This window comes from Engystomops pustulosus, chromosome 4 (assembly GCF_040894005.1).
Source record: "Engystomops pustulosus chromosome 4, aEngPut4.maternal, whole genome shotgun sequence".
NCBI lineage: Eukaryota > Metazoa > Chordata > Amphibia > Anura > Leptodactylidae > Engystomops > Engystomops pustulosus.
Window position 1 is genome coordinate 223,782,573 of NC_092414.1, and position 19,646 is coordinate 223,802,218.

Consider the following 19,646-nt stretch of genomic DNA (forward strand, 5'->3'; position numbering starts at 1 on the left):
ATTGTGAGCAATTTGGAGTGAGACTTGCGACCACTGTGTTTTGCGCTTAGTGACACACATATCCATCGCAAAGACCGAAGTGGGAAAATTTATTAGGGCCCGGGGTTGGATTTCAATTAGGCACAGTCTGCCAGTTTCTTTTTATTTTACGTTTATTTTTTTCATAACTCAGCGTCATCTCATCTGGCATAGTAGTGTGCTTTAATACTTGGCTAGAAAATAGCCATAGGAGAATCCAAACGGCTTACTTACGCCTACAGTAGCGTTATATATATTTGATTTCTGGTTGATCTGCTGGTGGCTGTAGTTGTTGCAGTGCATCTACTAGCAAATTGTGAGCAATTTGAAGTGAGACTTGCGACCACTGTGTTTTGCGCTTAGTGACACACATATCCATCGCAAAGACCGAAGTGGGAAAATTTATTAGGGCCCAGGGTTGGATTTCAATTAGGCACAGTCTGCCATTTCCTTTTTTATTTTACGTTTATTTTTTTCATAACTCAGCGACATCTCATCTGGCATAGCAGTGTGCTTTCATACTTGGCTAGAAAATAGCCATAGCAATAGGATAGCATCGTTTGGTTTTAAAAACTAAAAAACACACAAAAAAAAAAAAAACACAAAAAAAAGTTAAAAAAAAAATTAAAGTTATAACTCTCATTTTCAAAATGTTTAACCCGAGGGCTAGGGGTAGAGGACGAGGGCGGGGACGTGGGCGTCCAACTACTGCAGGGGTCAGAGGCCGTGGTCCTGGGCGGGGTGAGACACCACCTGCTGATGAGGGAGCAGGGGAACGCCGCAGAGCTACACTCCCTAGGTTCATGTCTCAAGTTACTGGGACTCGTGGTAGAGCACTGTTGAGGCCAGAACAGTGCGAACAGGTGATGTCGTGGATTGCCGACAATGCTTCGAGCAATTTGTCCACCAGTCAGTCTTCCACACAGTCCACCCATGTCACCGAAATCGGCACTCCTCCAGCTCCTGCACCTCAGCCTCCTCCCCCCCCAGTCTGCCCCCTCCCAGCAAAATTTGCCATTTGAACCGGCATACTCTGAGGAACTGTTTTCTGGACCCTTCCCACAGTCACAAACCACTTGTCCGGTTGCTGATGAGCAATTTTCCGATGCCCAGGTTTTCCACCAGTCGCAGTCTGTGGGTGATGATGACCTTCTTGACGTAGTGGAAGAAGTGTGTAAAGAGGTGTCCGACGATGAGGAGACACGGTTGTCAGACAGTGGGGAAGTTGTTGTCAGGGCAAGAAGTCCGAGGGGGGAGCAGACTGAGGGATCGGAGGATGATGAGGTGACAGACCCAAGCTGGGTTGAGAGGCCGGGTGAACACAGTGCTTCTGAGACGGAGGAGAGTCCTCGACCAGAACAGGTTGGAAGAGGCAGTGGTGGGGCCAGACGGAGAGGCAGGGCCAGAGCTGGTGCATCAGCGCCAAATGTGTCAACTAGTGAAGCTCCCGTGGCGAGGGCTCCTGCGGCGAGGGCTAGATTTTCAGAAGTCTGGAGGTTCTTTAAGGAAACACCGGATGACCGACGGACTGTGGTATGCCACATTTGCCAAACCACGATCAGCAGGGGTTCCACCACTACTAGCTTAACTACCACCAGTATGCGCAGGCATATGAATGCTAAACACCCCACTCAGTGGCAACAAGCGCGTTCACCTCCGGCCGTGCACACCACTGCTCCTTCCCCTGTGTCAGCTGATAGTCAGTCCCCTGCCCAGGACCCTGCCACAAAAACCCCATCGTCACCTCCACGATCCTCCACAGCATCCACCAGCGTTCAGCTCTCCATACCCCAGACGCTGGAGCGGAAACGCAAATATAGTGCAACCCACCCGCACGCCCAAGCCCTTAATGTGCAAATCTCCAGATTGCTAAGCCTGGAGATGCTGCCCTATAGGCTAGTAGAGACCGAGGCCTTTCGCAGCCTCATGGCGGCGGCCGCCCCTCGGTATTCGGTCCCCAGCCGCCACTACTTTTCCCGATGTGCCGTCCCAGCCCTGCACCAGCACGTGTCAGACAACATAATCCGTGCCCTGACCAACGCCGTTTCTGACAAGGTCCACCTGACCACGGACACGTGGACGAGTGCTGCCGGGCAGGGCCACTATATATCGCTGACGGCACATTGGGTTAACTTGGTGGAGGCTGGGACCGAGTCTGACCCTGCGGCTGGTCATATACTGCCGACGCCGAGGATTGCGGGGCCTACCTCGGTCCAGGTGTTTCAGGCCTACTATGCCTCCTCCTCCTCCCACCCCTCCTCCACCTCCTCCTCCGAACGACCATCCGTGGGCATGGCGCCATCAGTCGGTAGCTCTAGGCACAGCAGCAGTGCAGTCGCTAAGCGACAGCAGGCGGTGCTGAAACTGCTGAGCCTAGGCGATAAAAGGCACACCGCCCAAGAACTATTACAGGGCATCACGGCGCAGAATGATCTGTGGCTGGCACCGCTGAACCTGAAGCCAGGCATGGTTGTGTGTGACAACGGCCGTAACCTGGTGGCGGCTCTGCAACTCGGCAGACTGACACATGTGCCATGCCTGGCCCATGTGTTAAATCTGATAGTTCAGCGTTTCCTCAAGACATACCCCAATCTGTCTGATTTGCTCACGAAGGTGCGCCGCATCTGTGAGCATTTCAGGAAGTCCAGCACAGATGCTGCCACTCTCAGGGCAGCGCAGCGCCGCCTCCAACTGCCCGCTCACCGACTGTTGTGCAACGTGCCCACGAGGTGGAATTCAACACTGACCATGTTATCCAGAGTTTACCAGCAGCGCCGAGCGATTGTAGACTGCCAGATGTCAACTTCCACCAGAACTGGTAGTCAGGTCAGTCAGCTTCCTCAAGTCTACAATGAGGAGTGGACGTGGATGTCTGATATCTGTCAGGTGCTGAGTAACTTTGAGGAGTCAACACAGATGGTCAGTGGCGATGCCGCCATCATCAGCCTCACCATCCCGCTGCTTGGCCTGTTGAAAAACTCTCTGGTCAGCATGAAGTCGGAAGCTTTGCGCTCCTCACAAGAGACGGGGGAAGAAGATTCCCTTGTTGATAGCCAAAGCACCCTTAGGTCTGTTTCTCAGCGCATATCGGAGGAGGTGGAGGAGGATGAGGAGGAAGAGGAGGAGAATGTTGGCGAGACACAAGAGGGGACCATTGTTGAGTCCTTCACTGTTGAGCGTGTATGGGCAGAAGAAGAGGAGTTGGAGGAGTTGGAGGAGGAGGAAATGGACAGTCAGGCCAGTGAGGGGAGTGAATTCTTACGCGTTGGTACTTTGGCGCATATGGCAGATTTCATGCTAGGCTGCCTATCCCGTGACCCTCGCGTTCAAAGAATTTATTCCAGCACCGATTACTGGGTGTTCACTCTCCTGGACCCACGGTACAAGCAAAATCTTTCCACTCTCATCCCTGGAGAGGAAAGGAGTGTGAGAATGCATGAATACCAGCAGGCCCTGGTGCACAAGCTGAAACAGTATTTCCCTTCTGACAGCGCTAGCGGCAGAGTGCGTAGTTCTGCGGGACAAGTAGCGAGGGAGAGTAGGCGAGCAGGCAGCTTGTCCAGCACTGGCAAGGGTACGCTTTACAAGGCTTTTGCCAGCTTTATGTCACCCCAGCAAGACACTGGGGCACATTTACTTACCTGGTCCGTTCGCGATCCAGCGGCGCGTTCTCTGCGCTGGATTCGGGTCCGGCCGGGATTCATCAATGCAGTTCCTCCGCTGTCCACCAGGTGGCGCTGCTGCGCTGAAGTCCGCTGGAATGCCTCGAAATACACCGGCCTACCCAGGATGAAGGTGAGTGAAATTTTCGCGACACAATTTTTTTTTTAAATGCGGCGGTTTTTCCGAATACGTCGGGTTTTCGTTCGGCCACGCCCCCCGATTTCCGTCGCGCGCATGCCGGCGCCGATGCGCCAAATTCCGATCGCGTGCGCCAAAAACCCGGGGCAATTCAGGTACAATCGGCGCAAAACGGAAATATTCGGGTAACACGTCGGGAAAACGCGAATCGGGCCCTTAGTAAATGACCCCCATTGTCACCTGTCCCCAGTCTCGGCAGAGAAGGGCTGATCTTTACAGAAAGATGGTGAGGGAGTACGTAGCTGACCATACCATCGTCCTAAATGATCACACAGCTCCCTACAACTACTGGGTTTAAAAGCTGGACATGTGGCACGAACTGGCGCTGTACGCCTTGGAGGTTCTTGCCTGCCCTGCCGCTAGCGTCTTGTCCGAGCGGGTTTTCAGTGCAGCTGGTGGCATCATCACCGATAAGCGTACACGCCTGTCGACTGACAGCGCTGACAGGCTGACGCTTATTAAGATGAATAAGCCTGGATTTCTCATAATTTCCAATCTCCACCAGGTGAAGGAAGCTCAACCTGAATAATTTATCCACTCCTCCTCCTCCTCATTTTCCTCCTTCTCCTCCTCTTTGTACAGTAAAGCAGAGGAAACTGGCTATTTTTTGACAGGGCCCACTGGCTCTAGCTATAGTACTTTATGCATTTAATTTTTCTGGAGGGCCACCGACCCGGTCCTCTGTTTTAAACAATTTTTGGGAGTGCCACATACAGGCACTCAATCTATTCAATTTTTCTGGAGGGCCACCTACCTGCTCCTCTGGTTTGAAAACTTTTTTGGACTGCCACATACAGGCACTCAATCTATTCCATTTTTCTGGAGGGCCACCTACCTGCTCCTCTGGTTTGAAAACTTTTTTGGACTGCCACATACAGGCACTCAATCTATTCCATTTTTATGGAGGGCCACCTACCTGCTCCTCTGGTTTGAAAACTTTTTTGGACTGCCACATACAGGCACTATCCAAATTGAATTGTCTCCATAGCAGCCTCCACACGTTGTCTCCATTGCTACCTCCAAAAGTCGTCCATATAGCTGCCTCCATACATCATCCCTTTATCAAACGAGGTGTGTCAGGCCGAAATTTGGGTTGTTTTCATGGATTCCACATCAAAGTTGTTAACTTTGTCGCCACCCTGCTGTGTTATCCACAAAATACACTGGCAAACTTTTACCATTTACGGATATTATTTCAGCGCTTCTTGCGCAGATGTTTACATTCCCCTCACCCGCCATATCCTAAACTTATAAGAACGCTACTACACTTGATCTTATACAAAAGGTTCTTAGAAGTGCTGTTTGGGGAGTAGCCTAGAGACAGGGGCTTGGATTGGCGAAAGCTCGCCTGGCAGCGGAGCGCCAGCTCCATGCCAAGAACCAACTAACATAGTTTTAACTGCAGCACCTTTAATCTACTACTAGTTCACTGCCTCCATACATGGCCACCTTATCAAACGTGCTGTGTCAGGCAGAATTTTGGGTTGTTTTCATGGCTTCCACAACAAACTTGTTAACTTTGTCGCCACCCTGCTGTGTAATCCTCAAAATATACTGGCAAACTTTTACCATTTACGGATATTATTTCAGCGCTTCTTGCGCATCTGTTTACATTCCCCTCACCCGCCATATTCCAAACTTATAAGAACGCTACTACACTTAACTTGGTGCAGGCTGGGACCGAGTCTGACCCTGGGGCTGGTCATATACTGCCGACGCAGAGGATTGCGGGGCCTACCTCGGTCCAGGTGTTTCAGGCCTACTATGCCTCCTCCTCCTCCCACCCCTCCTCCACCTCCTCCTCCTCCGAATTACCATCCGTGGGCATGGCGCCATCAGTCGGTAGCTCTAGGCACAGCAGCAGTGCCGTCGCTAAGCGACAGCAGGCGGTGCTCAAACTGCTGAGCCTAGGTGATAAAAGGCACACCGCCCAAGAGCTATTACAGGGCATTCCACATCAAACTTGTTAACTTTGTCGCCACCGTGCTGTGTAAGCCACAAAATATACTGGAAAACTTTTTTCATTTACGGATATTATTTCAGCGCTTCTTGCGCAGATGTTTACATTCCCCTCACCCGCCATATCCCAAACTTATAAGAACGCTACTACACTTGATCTTATACAAAAGGTTCTTAGAAGTGCTGTTTGGGGAGTAGCCTAGAGACAGGGGCTTGGATTGGCGAAAGCTCGCCTGGCAGCGGAGCGCCAGCTCCATTCCAAGATCCAACTAACATAGTTTGAACTGCAGCACCTTTTATCTACTACTAGTTCACTGCCTCCATACATGGTCCCCTTATGAAACGAGCTGTGTCAGGCAGAATTTTGGGTTGTTTTCATGGCTTCCATGTTAACTTTGTCGCCACGCTGCTGTGTAATCCACAAAATATACTGGCAAACTTTTATCATGTACCGATATTATTTGAGCGCTTCTTGCTCACCTCCTTTGGTTCCTCTCTGCCACCCATTGGTTTGAAGCCTGAGTCCATTTAGGGTATGTCGCCATGCCACTCTCTAGCCTTCCGCTGCTGCCGCTGCCTCTGCATGCCGTCCCCTATAGTGTCAGGGTCAATTATTGGATGTTTTAGATGCTATCTAGCTTCATTCTGTCACTCTGTCATGGCCATGCTGTTGCCCATAATTTTGGCATAATGTTGCGATTATGCAGCCTCAGAGGCATCCATGCATGCTGCCCCTGCTGTTTCCTGTCCATTTCCGTGGTGTTTCCATCCTTTTCTGAGGTTCCCAGGTGTTTGGCCAAGCTTCCCTGTGCAGAGCCTTGGTCCCCTTGAAAAATGCTCGAGTCTCCCATTGACTTCAAAGGGGCTCGTTACTCGAAACGAGCACTCGAGCATCGGGAAAAGTTAGTCTCGAATAACGACTACCCGAGCATTTTAGTGCTCGCTCATCTCTAGTCAATACCAAAAATTTAAGTCATTCCCCCTGACCAAAGGGGGGGGGTAACTTCATCAATAAAATGTCGAGAGCTCCGGTAGGACTAAACAGTGAAATAGAAATATTCGCTTTCTAGAGACCTACCTCTGATGGATTCCCTCAGCAGCAGCTGTGAAAAGTTCAAAGGTGAGGCCAAGCAGCTGTATGAGGACACCTCTGAACGTGTGTAACAATCCCTTATAAAGGAGACCGATCTAGTCTCCGAAATGCGTGGGTAATTTGTTCCTCATTCCTCTCCGTAGCTCCAGTGGTGACGTCACCGAAGCAGACACCGACGAACTCCAAACAGCGACCAAGCACATCCGAACGCAGTCACTGGCCAGGGCTGCTCCGGATCCGTGGAAGAAGGAAGAGTACATCTATCTCTCACCTCCCCTCCAGGTTGTTGGATGGAAATAGAATATCGTCATCAGTAAAGGTAAAAAACGATCATACCTTATATCATGTTGGAGGAGCGCGATATACACAATTCATAAAATATTTTTTGTTAACCCATTCTATTTTATTATAGCTGAGAGTAGTTTTAACTGTCCAGGGCAATGCCAGGAGCTACAGCTAATCTAATATATGAAGCTTTGTGTACCTGTATGTATGTATGTATGTATGTGTGTATGTGTGTGCATGTGTATGTCTGAGTGTATGTATGTATGTGTGTATGTGTGTATGTATGAGTGTATCTGTATGTGTGTATGTATGAGTGTATCTGTATGTGTGTATGTATCTATGTATGTGTGTCTGTGCATGTTTATGTCTGAGTCTATGTATGTATGTGTGTATGTATGAGTGTATGTATGTGTGTGTATGTATGAGTGTATGTGTGTATGCATGAGTGTGTGTATGTGTGTATGTATGTATATATGTGTGTGTGTATGTATGAGTGTATCTGTATGTATGTATGAATGTATGTGTGTCTGTGCATGTGTATGTCTGATTGTATGTATGTATGTGTATGTATGAGTGTATCTGTATGTGGACACAGGTGGTGGCAGCAGCCTAATCAGGCTGCATAAAGCTATTGAGCAGAGCTGAGAGGAGGCTGGAGAGCGCACACAGCCCTGACCTCTGTGCTGGGAGCAGCGACATCCTTTATGTTTTAGTAGTGAGTTGGAGGAACTCTGTATAGCTAGCACCCAGGCGGGTAGGATTTTGTTTTATGTTTTGTTGCCTGTATGTGAAGGCTGTTTTATTTTCTTCCTGCTGCTGCAAGAAACGCAGGCGAGACCTGTTTTGGACTGTATCTTGGTGTCACTGTCTTGGACTGCATCTTGAATCACCGCTACCACGTCCACTACTGGGCCAAATCTCCCACAGTGTTTATGTATGTGTGCATGTATGCGTGTGTATGTATGTGGGAGTGTATGTGTGTGTATGTCCCCTATAGGAATCTGCATAGTCAAGTTTACAATCACCACATTTCATACAGCCGCTCTCTGTGACTCAGGGATTGTCATAGACTTGGTTTTGTGTCAAAATTTTCACCCCACTTTCCTAAATCCAGTTATTACCCCCATATACAGGAGCCATTGTCTGCTGATGCTGTGGCAGTTGGAAGCTGAGCCGTGATTGGTTGCTATTTTGCCGCAGCTCATGAATATGAGCTCTGAGCTGTGATTGGTTACTATAGGCAATGAGCATAAGACGCTTATGTGTGAGGTAATTTGGAGAGAGACAGAGAGAAAGTCAGTCAAAAAGCGATGGATATTTAGCGTCAGACCAACAGACCTTTGAAACCCATCAAGCTACAGAGTGACAACAAGCTGTACAAGCTGTCCTCTACCCTCTGCCCTCTGCCCCCTGCCCAGTACACAAAAACAAAAGATGTTAAAAAAAATCCATAGTCTCAAAATAAAGAGCCACAACCTTAATTTGGAAACTAAATCCTCAAGATATGTAATTTTGGTTACAAAAGATTGGAACTTGTGACTAATATATGCATTTTATTAAAGAAGCAAATGAAAGCAAAGCAAAAGATCCATTTGCTGACTTATTTATACGTTGTACATACATTTAGAGGAAGTTTTTACAGAAACCAAAAAAAATCCTGTTTTTTATGATGATATTGATACATACTGATTATTATCCCCATTATTATTATTAGAGGAAAAAATGAAGATTTAAAATAAAATAATAATATAAATATGACAGATTTATTTAAGTGAGGTTCTAATATTCTGCAGCTGCCCAGATCATGGGGACACAGGAGTCTAGAAAACTCTCTTCTTACTACAAATCATCAGATATAAGGACACGGCAGACTGGATCTCCCGGTTTCTTAGACTGTAGATCATGGGGTTGAGAAGAGGAGTCAGCACAATGTAGACGAGGGAAATAAACTTGTTAGCCGTCAATGAATGTCCTCTGTTTGGGACCATGTAGATGATGAGCAAGGACCCGTAGTAGGTAGAGACCACCACCAAGTGGGAGCTACAAGTGGAGAAGGTTTTCTGCCGACCTGAAGAGGAGGAAATTCCAAAAATAGTGAAAAAGATGCAGCCATATGATATAATAATGAATAGGAAAGGCAGCAGAAGTAGAAGGACAGAGTTGATGATGATGTCGATGCCCACACTAGTTACGTATGAGCAAGAAAGTTCTAACAGAGGGGCCAAGTCACAGAAGAAATGATTAATAGCATTTTGCCCACAAAAGTCTAAATTGCACACAAGTATCAGCGTGACAAGCACTAACATGGAGCTGAGCACCCAGGATGAGAAGATCAGGAGGTATCTGAGCTTAGGACTCATCACTGATGTGTAATGTAGAGGTTTACAGATGGCCAAGTACCGGTCATAGGACATGGCTGTCAGCAAAAAACATCCGGCACCAACTGATACCCCATACAGGTAAAACTGAGTGGTACAACCAAAATAAGTTATCACACTCCCTTCCCTAATGATCACATCCAGCATCTTAGGAACAATGTTTGATATTTGGATAACATCTGAGAAGGCCAAATGTCCCAGGAAGAAATACATGGGAGAACGGAGACGTTGGCTGGTGGACACCAGTACAATGATCAAGAGGTTCTCACATATCGTCATGGAATAGATGAGGAGAACAATAGAGAAGAAAGGCAACTTGTAATCATTCAGATCCGGGAATCCTAGAAGAAAGAACTCAAGGACAACGGTGGAGTTCACGTTATCCTCCGGCATCTCTACACCTTGTATCGTGGAGGCTTGTAGAGAAGTCAGAACCATTTTTGAACTTCATTGAGAGGAAACATCTTCTAGATGCTAAAGTCTAACGTCTTCCACTTCCACCCTGGTCCTCGTCACATCCTATCAATATCTTTTTTCCTACTTCAATTTATCAAGAGACTTTGCTGTAGATATTTCCCATAACGTGATAATGTGCATTGATTTTGTGTAAATATAGGAATGTCTCAGGACTTCTTCTCCTGTATTTATGTATCAACTGAAATTCCCCGAGTAGTAAACCCTTGGGGATAAATTACGTTGGATTTCTGTGACATCGATTCTCAAAGTGTTTACAATTAGAGACAGAGAAGTAATAGGTCTCAGGGGGGCAGTAATGAGGAGATCGTTAGACACACGTCAGCCGGGGGCTAATTTACTATGTAACCACCGCTCAAGCTCCTAGATATAATAATATGCAGAGTCCTCACCCCCCTTCCCCCCTGGGCCATAATACGCCACATATTTTATTTCTGGGTGTCGGATGGAAAATCTCATTGTATGATTTAGAAATGGATTCTCATTGTTTTGTATTAGTATTTGTTTGGCCACTTACCTGTACATCATGTGCTGAGCCCTCTACATACAAGTTGGCTAACACTAGCACCGATCACAAAAATTGTTTTCATTCCAACCCCTTCTAAATATGGCTGGACCATTATACAAACTCTTATACCTCTTGTGTCACCCCCTCATCCTCATAGACTGTAAGCTCTTGTGTCACCCCCTCATCCTCATAGACTGTTAGCTCTTGTGTCACCCCCTCATCCTCATAGACTGTAAGCTCTTGTGTCACCCCCTCATCCTCATAGACTGTAAGCTCTTGTGTCCCCCTCATTCTCATAGACTTTAAGCTCTTGTGTCACCCCCTCATTCTCATAGACTGTAAGCTATTGTGTCACCCCCTCATCCTCATAGACTGTAAGCTCTTGTGTTACCCCCTCATCCTCATAGACTGTAAGCTCTTGTGTCCTCCCCTCATCCTCATAGACTGTAAGTTCTTGTGTCCTCCCCTCATCCTCATAGACTGTAAGCTCTTGTGTCACACCCTCATCCTCATAGACTGTAAGCACTTGTGTCCCGCTCATCCTCATAGACTGTAATCTTTTCCCCACCCCCCTCATCCTCATAGACAGTAAGCTCTTGCGGTGTACGCCCGATGGGTTATGGAGGGTACACCTGGACTGGTGGAGGATGTTGTGGAGGCGGAAGGGGTTAATAATTCAAAGTGCACTTTAAGTGGAGGAGGTTTGCTGCAGAGCACTTTGCTCCTCCCCTCTTGTTTCCTGTATATAAAGGGAGCGAGTCTCCTCCCCCTTTCTCTCTTGATTGAGGCACTCAAGGAAGCAGCCCCTCCCTCCCTAATTTATTGGTTGTTTTTTGCTTTACTGTTTTGTATATTTGTGTTTTTCTTTAGTTCTGAAGTCACAGCGGGCGGAAAATGGAGATCTGAGATGTGTACTTTGCTCGTCTGGCCGACTTGCCATCTGGGAGTCCAGATGGGCATAGTGCAGTCCCGAGCCGTTTACCGTTGGATGGAGAGTTCTTTCACCAAAAGTGACTAATGTTTTCAATAATGTTTGAATTGTTAAAGAATAATTGTTAATAACTGCTGTGACTGGTTTTCCACCACCCAACACGAGGCTCGGTTGTCAATGTTATTCGGGATTACTACGGGTCGATTGAATGCTGTTTGTAAAAAGCCAGTTCAAGCTATAGATGTTTAGGTGGGGTTTAGTCAATCATTCCACCAGTATGTGTCTCGAGGACACAAGAGCTTACAGTCTATGAGGATGAGGGGGTGACAGAAGAGCTTACAGTCTATGAGGATGAGGGGGTGACACAAGAGCTTGCAGTCTATGAGGATGAGGGGGTGACACAAGAGCTTACAGTCTATGAGGATGAGGGGGTGACACAAGAGCTTACAGTCTATGAGGATGAGGGGGTGACAGAAGAGCTTACAGTCTATGAGGATGAGGGGGTGACACAAGAGCTTGCAGTCTATGAGGATGAGGGGGTGACACAAGAGCTTACAGTCTATGAGGATGAGGGGGTGACACAAGAGCTTACAGTCTATGAGGATGAGGGGGAGGTGACACAAGAGCTTACAGTCTATGAGGATGAGGGGGTGACACAAGAGCTTACAGTCTATGAGGATGATGGGTGACACAAGAGCTTACAGTCTATGAGGATGAGGGGGTGACACAAGAGCTTACAGTCTATGAGGATGAGGGGGGGACACAAGAGCTTACAGTCTATGAGGATGAGGGGTGACACAAGAGCTTACAGTCTATGAGGATGAACGGGGTGACAAAAGAGCTTACAGTCTATGAGGATGAGGGGGTGACACAAGAGCTTACAGTCTATGAGGATGAGGGGGTGACACAAGAGCTTACAGTCTATGAGGATGAGGGGGGCACAAGAGCTTACAGTCTATGAGGATGAGGGGGTGACACAAGAGCTTACAGTCTATGAGGATGAGGGGTTGACAGAAGAGCTTACAGTCTATGAGGATGAGGGGACACAAGAGCTTACAGTCTATGAGGATGAGGGGGAGGTGACACAAGAGCTTACAGTCTATGAGGATGAGGGGGTGACACAAGAGCTTACAGTCTATGAGGATGAACGGGGTGACACAAGAGCTTACAGTCTATGAGGATGAGGGGGTGACACAAGAGCTTACAGTCTATGAGGATGAGGGGGTGACAGAAGAGCTTACAGTCTATGAGGATGAGGGGAGGACACAAGAGCTTACAGTCTATGAGGATGAGAGGGTGACACAAGAGCTTACAGTCTATGAGGATGAGGGGGTGACACAAGAGCTTACAGTCTATGAGGATGAGGGGGTGACAGAAGAGGTATAAGAGTTTGTATAATGGTCCAGCCATATTTAGAAGGGGTTGAAAAAAAACTATTTAATAAATAAAAAACAGGTTAAGGATGTATGGCCTTTTAATCACTTTTTATTTATTTTTTTATATTTTTCAAAATGGCAAAAAAGTAGCATTTTAGACTTTGGGCAACTTTCTGTTACGGGGGACAAACGGTTATCGTATTTTGATATGCAACATTTTGTTATACAGCGATACCTATTTATGTTTTTTACCATTTACCATATTTTTATTTACTCAGTTCTAGGGATAAGGGTTGATTAGAATTTTTAGGGTTTTTAAATTTAGTTTTGTTCATTTTTTTAATTAATTTTTTTACTATTTTTCAGATCCCTTCGGGTACTCTAGCCCTAGGTTGATTCTACCATATACTGTCATACTACAGTATGGTAGTAAGTAGGGATTTTACATATCATTTATTACAATGTGCAAATCACACTTTGTAATACATGGGTTCAGATCTGTCAGCCTTGGGTCTGTGTATGACCTGAGGTTGTCATAGTAACTGATCGCTAACCCCAATGACTTCATGGGAGAAGAAAATCAAATCCAAAATGGCGACCTTCACGCGGTGCGGTTAATTTATATGCCTCAGTCAACTTTGCCAGAGGCAATTACAGATGCTACTGGTGACCTTGTATATATCCTGTGAGCCCTCTGCATACAGTGGGTAAGTGGTTACAAATATTTGTAGCTCTGCATAGTGCTGCACCTTTCTACATCTCCAGATCACCCAACCCGGGTCGTCGATCTGCCAGTGATCTGAAATGAGTCTCTTCTTTAATTTGAACCTCCCACTCCAGGATTTCTCCCATGATGCAACAATTCTTTGGAACACCCCACCCCGGACTATCAGACCATTGTACAAGCTCTAATACCTCCTGTGTCTCCTCCTTCCTCTCCCTTCATCCTCATAGATTCCTTTTATTCTATCTGACTATGATATCTTATGTCCCTCATAATCTGTAAAGTTCTGCGGAATATGATGGCGCAAAATAACGTTTCATTATTTTTTTTTATTAAGTAACAAACAGTAAAAATATAGATACAGTGGGGGCTATTTATCATTCGTTTCCCTCAGCTTTTTGGCATAAAAAAAGTCTCAAAGTAGTCACATTGCTGGTTTTTGAGACATTTCACTGCTAAAAAGTCTCACAGGACTACATAACCTCTTCATTAATCTGGCCTCAACATAGAACTACTGTGAGTGCAACATCGCGCAAAGCCAGAATTATGACTTGAGACTTTGGCAAAAAGTCACATAAAAATCTCAGACTTACTCCAGTACCTGCTGGTCTATGTGATGAGACTTTTTATGCATTTTGAGATGTTTTGACTAACAAATCCCAGACAGAAAATAGACTAGTGTCCTGGACTTCTGCTGGAGTGTCCTGGACTTCTGCTGGAGTGTCCTGGACTTCTGCTAGAGTGCCCTGGACTTCTGCTAGAGTGCCCTGGACTTCTGCTGGAGTGTCCTGGACTTCTGCTGGCTCAGTCCCTTCTGCTGCCCTAGACTTCTGCTGGAGTGCCCTGGACTTCTGCTGGAGTGCCGTGGACTTCTGCTGGAGTAGCTGGGACTTCTGCTGGAGTGCCCGGGACTTCTTCTGGAGTAACCGGGACTTCTGCTGGAGTAGCCGGGACTTCTGCTGCAGTAGCCAGGAATTCTGCTGGAGTGCCCGGGACTTCTGCTGGAGTGTCCTGGACTTCTGCTGGAGTAGCTGGGACTTCTGCTGGAGTAGCTGAACTTCTGCTGGAGTGCCCTGGACTTCTGCTGGAGTGCCGTGGACTTCTGCTGGAGTGCCCTGGACTTCTGCTGGAGTGCCCTGGACTTCTGCTGGAGTGCCGTGGACTTCTGCTGGAGTGCCGTGGACTTCTGCTGGAGTAGCTGGGACTTCTGCTGGAGTACCCGGGACTTCTTCTGGAGTAGCCGGGACTTCTGCTGGAGTAGCCGGGAATTCTGCTGGAGTGCCCGGGACTTCTGCTGGTGTGTCCTGGACTTCTGCTGGAGTAGCTGGGACTTCTGCTGGAGTAGCCGGGACTTCTGCTGGAGTAGCCAGGACTTCTGCTGGAGTGTCCTGGACTTCTGCTGGAGTAGCTGGGACTTCTGCTGGAGTAGCCGGGACTTCTGCTGGAGTAGCCGGGACTTCTGCTGGAGTGTCCTGGACTTCTGCTGGAGTAGCCGGGACTTCTGCTGGAGTGCCGAAGACGAATGGCAAAAGGTTTCTACAACAAAAAAAAATTGTGGTGTGCCTTTTTTTCTAAAAAGTCGAACATTTGAAACTTTGAAAATTGTCATTTTTTTCTAAATTTTCCTAAATTATTGAACTTTTACCCCACAAAAAAAAACTGATTAGCGAAATGACACAACAAACATAAACTACAATATCTCATGAGAAAATAATCTCAAAATCACAGGGATATCTTAAAGCGTTGAAAAGTTATAACCACGGGAAGAGACACTGGGTAGATTAAAAAAAAAAGGACTGAGCCTTAACCCCTTAATGACCTGTTTTTTTTTTTGTTTTTTCATTTCGTTTCTTCACTCCCCACCTTCAAAAATCGATAACTTTTTTATTATTACAGGTACAGAGCTGTGAGCTGGCTTGTTTTCTGTGAAACAAATTGCACTTCATAGCGATGGTATTTATTATTCCATGCCGTGTACTTTGGGCGCTATTTGCTGTTACGAGGTAAAACGCAGTTAAAAAACTGTTATTACCCTAGGTTGTCTGATCAATCCTATCGTATACTGCTAATCGCACATTGTAATGAATGGGTTAAAACAAAACAGCCTCGGGTCTTCAGAAGACCTGAGGCTGTCATGGTGATGGATCGCCGCTCCCCAATGACATAACGGGGAGCGACAATCCTTGGCAAGATGGTGGCGTCCATGCGGCGCCATATTTTTGAAGCCACCGGCAGCTTTGCTTTGCCCGTGAGCCCGCTCCATGCACTGGACCCAGTGCGCGGTAATTTTATGGCGTGCGACGGTAACGTACAAACAGGCTGCGTCCTTAATGAGGTAATGAATCTAATGGTCAGAGGAGCTCCAAAAATAGACATAGAACTGTCCTAAGGAGCCGCCTAATGATAAATGACCCCCAGTGTGTGCAAAAAAATAAAATAATTAAAAAGACCTGTAAAAATGCTGGACTTTTGGACAAATTCACTCATGCAAATATTGATGCTCTTAAGATGGAAGAACCAATCAAATTGAACTGCTGTGTTTGTTTTGGTCTGGGGTGATACACATATTGGGAAGAAGTATGTTGTTGGAACTTAGTTTTCTATAAGTTAAAGGGGTTTTCCCAGGATACAAGTTATCCGCGCTCCGCAATCTCAGTCAGCTCCATAGAGATGAATGGAGCAGAACAGACATGAGCAGCCCTCTGCTCGGCTCATCTCAGGGAGTGACGCAGGGTCCAACTGAGGCACCACGGGCCCCCCAATCTTGTGACCTGTGGGGGTCTCACAAGTTAGCAAGTTAGGCAATAGTTTCCTGGGAAAACCCATTTCATGTATATCACTATTGATGATTGGACCCAAGTTAGTCCAAAGCCAAATTTTAAAAATGTGTTCTCCAGGTCTAGGCTCTGGTCATCAGCAACATTTAAAGAACTACAGCCGGCATTATTATGCCTGCACAATGACATGTTGGGGAGAATCGTCATTCCAGATTACATCAACTGGGAGCCATGATCCTCCTCAAAACTAGCCGGCTGGAGGCCTCGTGCTGGCACACACAGCCACGGTGATATAAACGGCATTACAGGTATGGGGGGCAGGGGGTTTGAGCCAATTGCGGGATGGTTGGTAAGAGCCTAAACTTTGCAGTTTGGAGCCACTTGACACTCATGTGCGTCATGACTGGATTTAGCTGGAAGTCCTTAACCCCTTCACGACTTGGCCTTTTTTAGTTTTTTCACTTCCATTTTTCACACCCCACCTTCAAAAATCTATAACTTTTTTATTTTTCCACATAAAGAGCTCTGTTATGGCTTATTTTCTGCGTAACAAATTGCACTTCGTAGTGACGGTATTTAATATTCCATGGCGCGTACTGGGAAGCGGGAAAAAAATTCCAAATGCAGTGAAAATGGTGAAAAAACACATTTGCGACGTTTTCTTGTGGGCTTGGATTTCACAGCTTTCACTCTGCGTCCCAAATGACATGTCTACTTTATTCTTTGGGTTGCTACGATCACAGGGATACCACATTTGTACAGGTTTTATAATGTTTTCATACATTTAAAAAAATTAAAACCTCCTGTACAAAATTTTTTTTTTGATTTTGCCATCTTCTGGCGCTAATAACTTTTTCATACTTTGGTGTACGAAGCTGTGGGTGGTGTCATTTTTTGCGACTTTTGATGGCGTTTTCATTGCTATCATTGTTAGGACTGTGCGACCTTTTGATCACTTTTTATTAATTTTTTTATATTTTCCAAAATGGCAAAAAAATGTCATTTTTGACTTTGGACGCTATTTTCCGTTACGGGGTTAAATGCAGTGAAAAACCGTTATAATATTTTGATAGATCAGACATTTTCGGACGCGGTGATACCTAATGTGTTTATGATTTTTACTGTTTATTAATATTAATATCAGTTCTAGGGAAAGGGGGGTGATTTGAATTTTTAGGTTTTTTTAATATAATTTTTTTTTTTTAAACTTTTTTTTACTTTTACTTTAACTATTTTTCAGACTCCCTAGGGTACTTTAACCCTAGGTTGTCTGATCGATCCTACCATATACTGCCATACTGCAATATGGCAGTATATGGGGATTTTACTCCTCATTCATTACAATGTGCTGACGTCATCGGGGAGCGGAGATCCGCGCCAAGATGGCGGCGCCCATGCGGCGCCATCTTTTTGAAGCCTCCGGCAGCATTGCCGGAGGCGATCGCGGTGAAAGCACCCGCGATCGGTGCTAGCACCGATCGCGGGTGTTACCGGTAAGCCTTTGCTGCAATATGCAGCAAAGACTTACCGGCTATGGAGAGGGCTCGGCCCGCGAGCCCTCTCCATGCACCGGGACCCGGCGCGCGCCGTACTAGTACGGCGCGCGTCGGGAAGGGGTTAAACTTTTCAGCAGAACCTGACCAGAAAATGAAGAAATCATGAGAACCTTTCCATATCGCTATCTAGAGATGGGCGAATCCATTCTAATGAATGGAAATTAGTTTACAATTTCAGGAAAACTTTGGTTCTGCACGAATCCAAAGTTTACGGTGATTCGTGGGAACATTTTCTTTACCTTTATTAGTAAAATGGCCGTGAGCACAACGTGTTACATGCGACAGAGAACTCTGGGAAAGAGAAAGGAAAACCCTTGATCACATGTACAGACATGTAAGCCAATCAGCGAGCGGCAGTCTCATGTGATGTCATAGCCCTATAGAAACAGACTGCCATTTGCAATCCCTTCATTTCACACTGCATGCGCTGTCTCTGCCATCCAGCTGCTTGTACTCAGTAGCTGATGGAGTATTTTTTTTTTAAGTCCAGGGTGTTAGTTCTTGTGTTTCTGGATTCCCCAAATTCCAAGTGTTTTTTGTTTATAAAGTAGATATCAAGAAATCCGTGTCAAATCCACATAGCTGCTGCTGTGATTTTTACTCAAAGTCAAGGGTGTCAGTTTTTTTGGCTCTGTATAACCCAAATTTCAAGTGTTTTTTTGTTGATAAAGTAAAGGTGGCAGATGGAGCAGGCAGAGGTTGCAGCACAGAGAGGGGAGGTCGTGGCATGGGTGACTCTGTGAGGCCAGAACTGCTGTTGTCATCTAGCAGGAGTGTGTTGATGAACTACCCAAAGGTCCTCGATTGGTTGACTAGGTCATTAAATTCCTCCCAAATGACAACTGACAACCTCAGCCAAGAGTCAATGGGTTTGTGAGATACAACACTTAGTTGGCATGGCCCAGGAGCAGGTTAGCGGCCCTCATCTGTCCTCAACCAGCCTCTGTCCTGTTCCTTTCCCTCAGTCAGAGAGCTACTAGGTGGACTGGGCTCAGGGCCACTATACAGCGAGGTTGAATTCTTTAAGGACAGTCAGCAGCTGCTTGGCAGTGGAGAGATGGGGCAGACTTCCGATGCTTCATGCAGCAGGCGGGAAAGTAGAGATGTGGAGAGTGGCACGGGAGGTTGTGTTACACTTCCAAGTAGTCAGGCGGTGCATACTGAGACCGTTGAGGAGAATAGGAGTGACAGTGAAAGACAAATTGATGATGATGTAGCTGATCACACTTGGGAGCTGGGTGAAACAAGGGCTTCATCATCATTGTCAGGAGAAGAGGGTGTCAGCTTGCGCATCAGGCAGCGAAGCAGGCAGCAAGTCGATACTGTGGCCATGAGTCAGCAGGGTGGCAGCAGTACGAGGACGGGAGCCAAAGACTGTTGGCAGTAAAATCACCTTCTCGGCGCTGCGGCGCCGAGTTTGTGTGTATGTAGAAGCTGTGGGCAGAAAGAGAAGCGTGGCCAGGGAGCTAACGTTGGCACCACGGCCCTGCGTCAATACATGCAGCGTCACCATCCAATGGCCTGGGAGAAACGTGTCTCAGATGTGGTGGTCCATGCTGTTGCCGCAGTAACAGCAGCAGCACCTAGTGGCACACATGCTGTTTCAGCAAGTCAAGGCTCCAGCATCTTTGCCGAAGGGAGCTGTTTGTTTTTGACATCATCTCCCGGTCCAGATGCTCCTGCTCCTCGCTACGCAAGGTGCCAGC

General features: G+C 46.7%; 1 protein-coding gene across 1 annotated transcript; it reads right to left on the reverse strand.

Moving 5' to 3' along the window:
• Positions 1–9,036: 9,036 nt before the first annotated feature.
• LOC140128797 (olfactory receptor 5G29-like) lies at positions 9,037–10,032 on the reverse strand. Its single transcript, XM_072150500.1, has one exon. The coding sequence runs from the start codon at positions 10,030–10,032 to the stop codon at positions 9,037–9,039; it is 996 nt and encodes a 331-aa protein (XP_072006601.1).
• Positions 10,033–19,646: the final 9,614 nt, after the last annotated feature.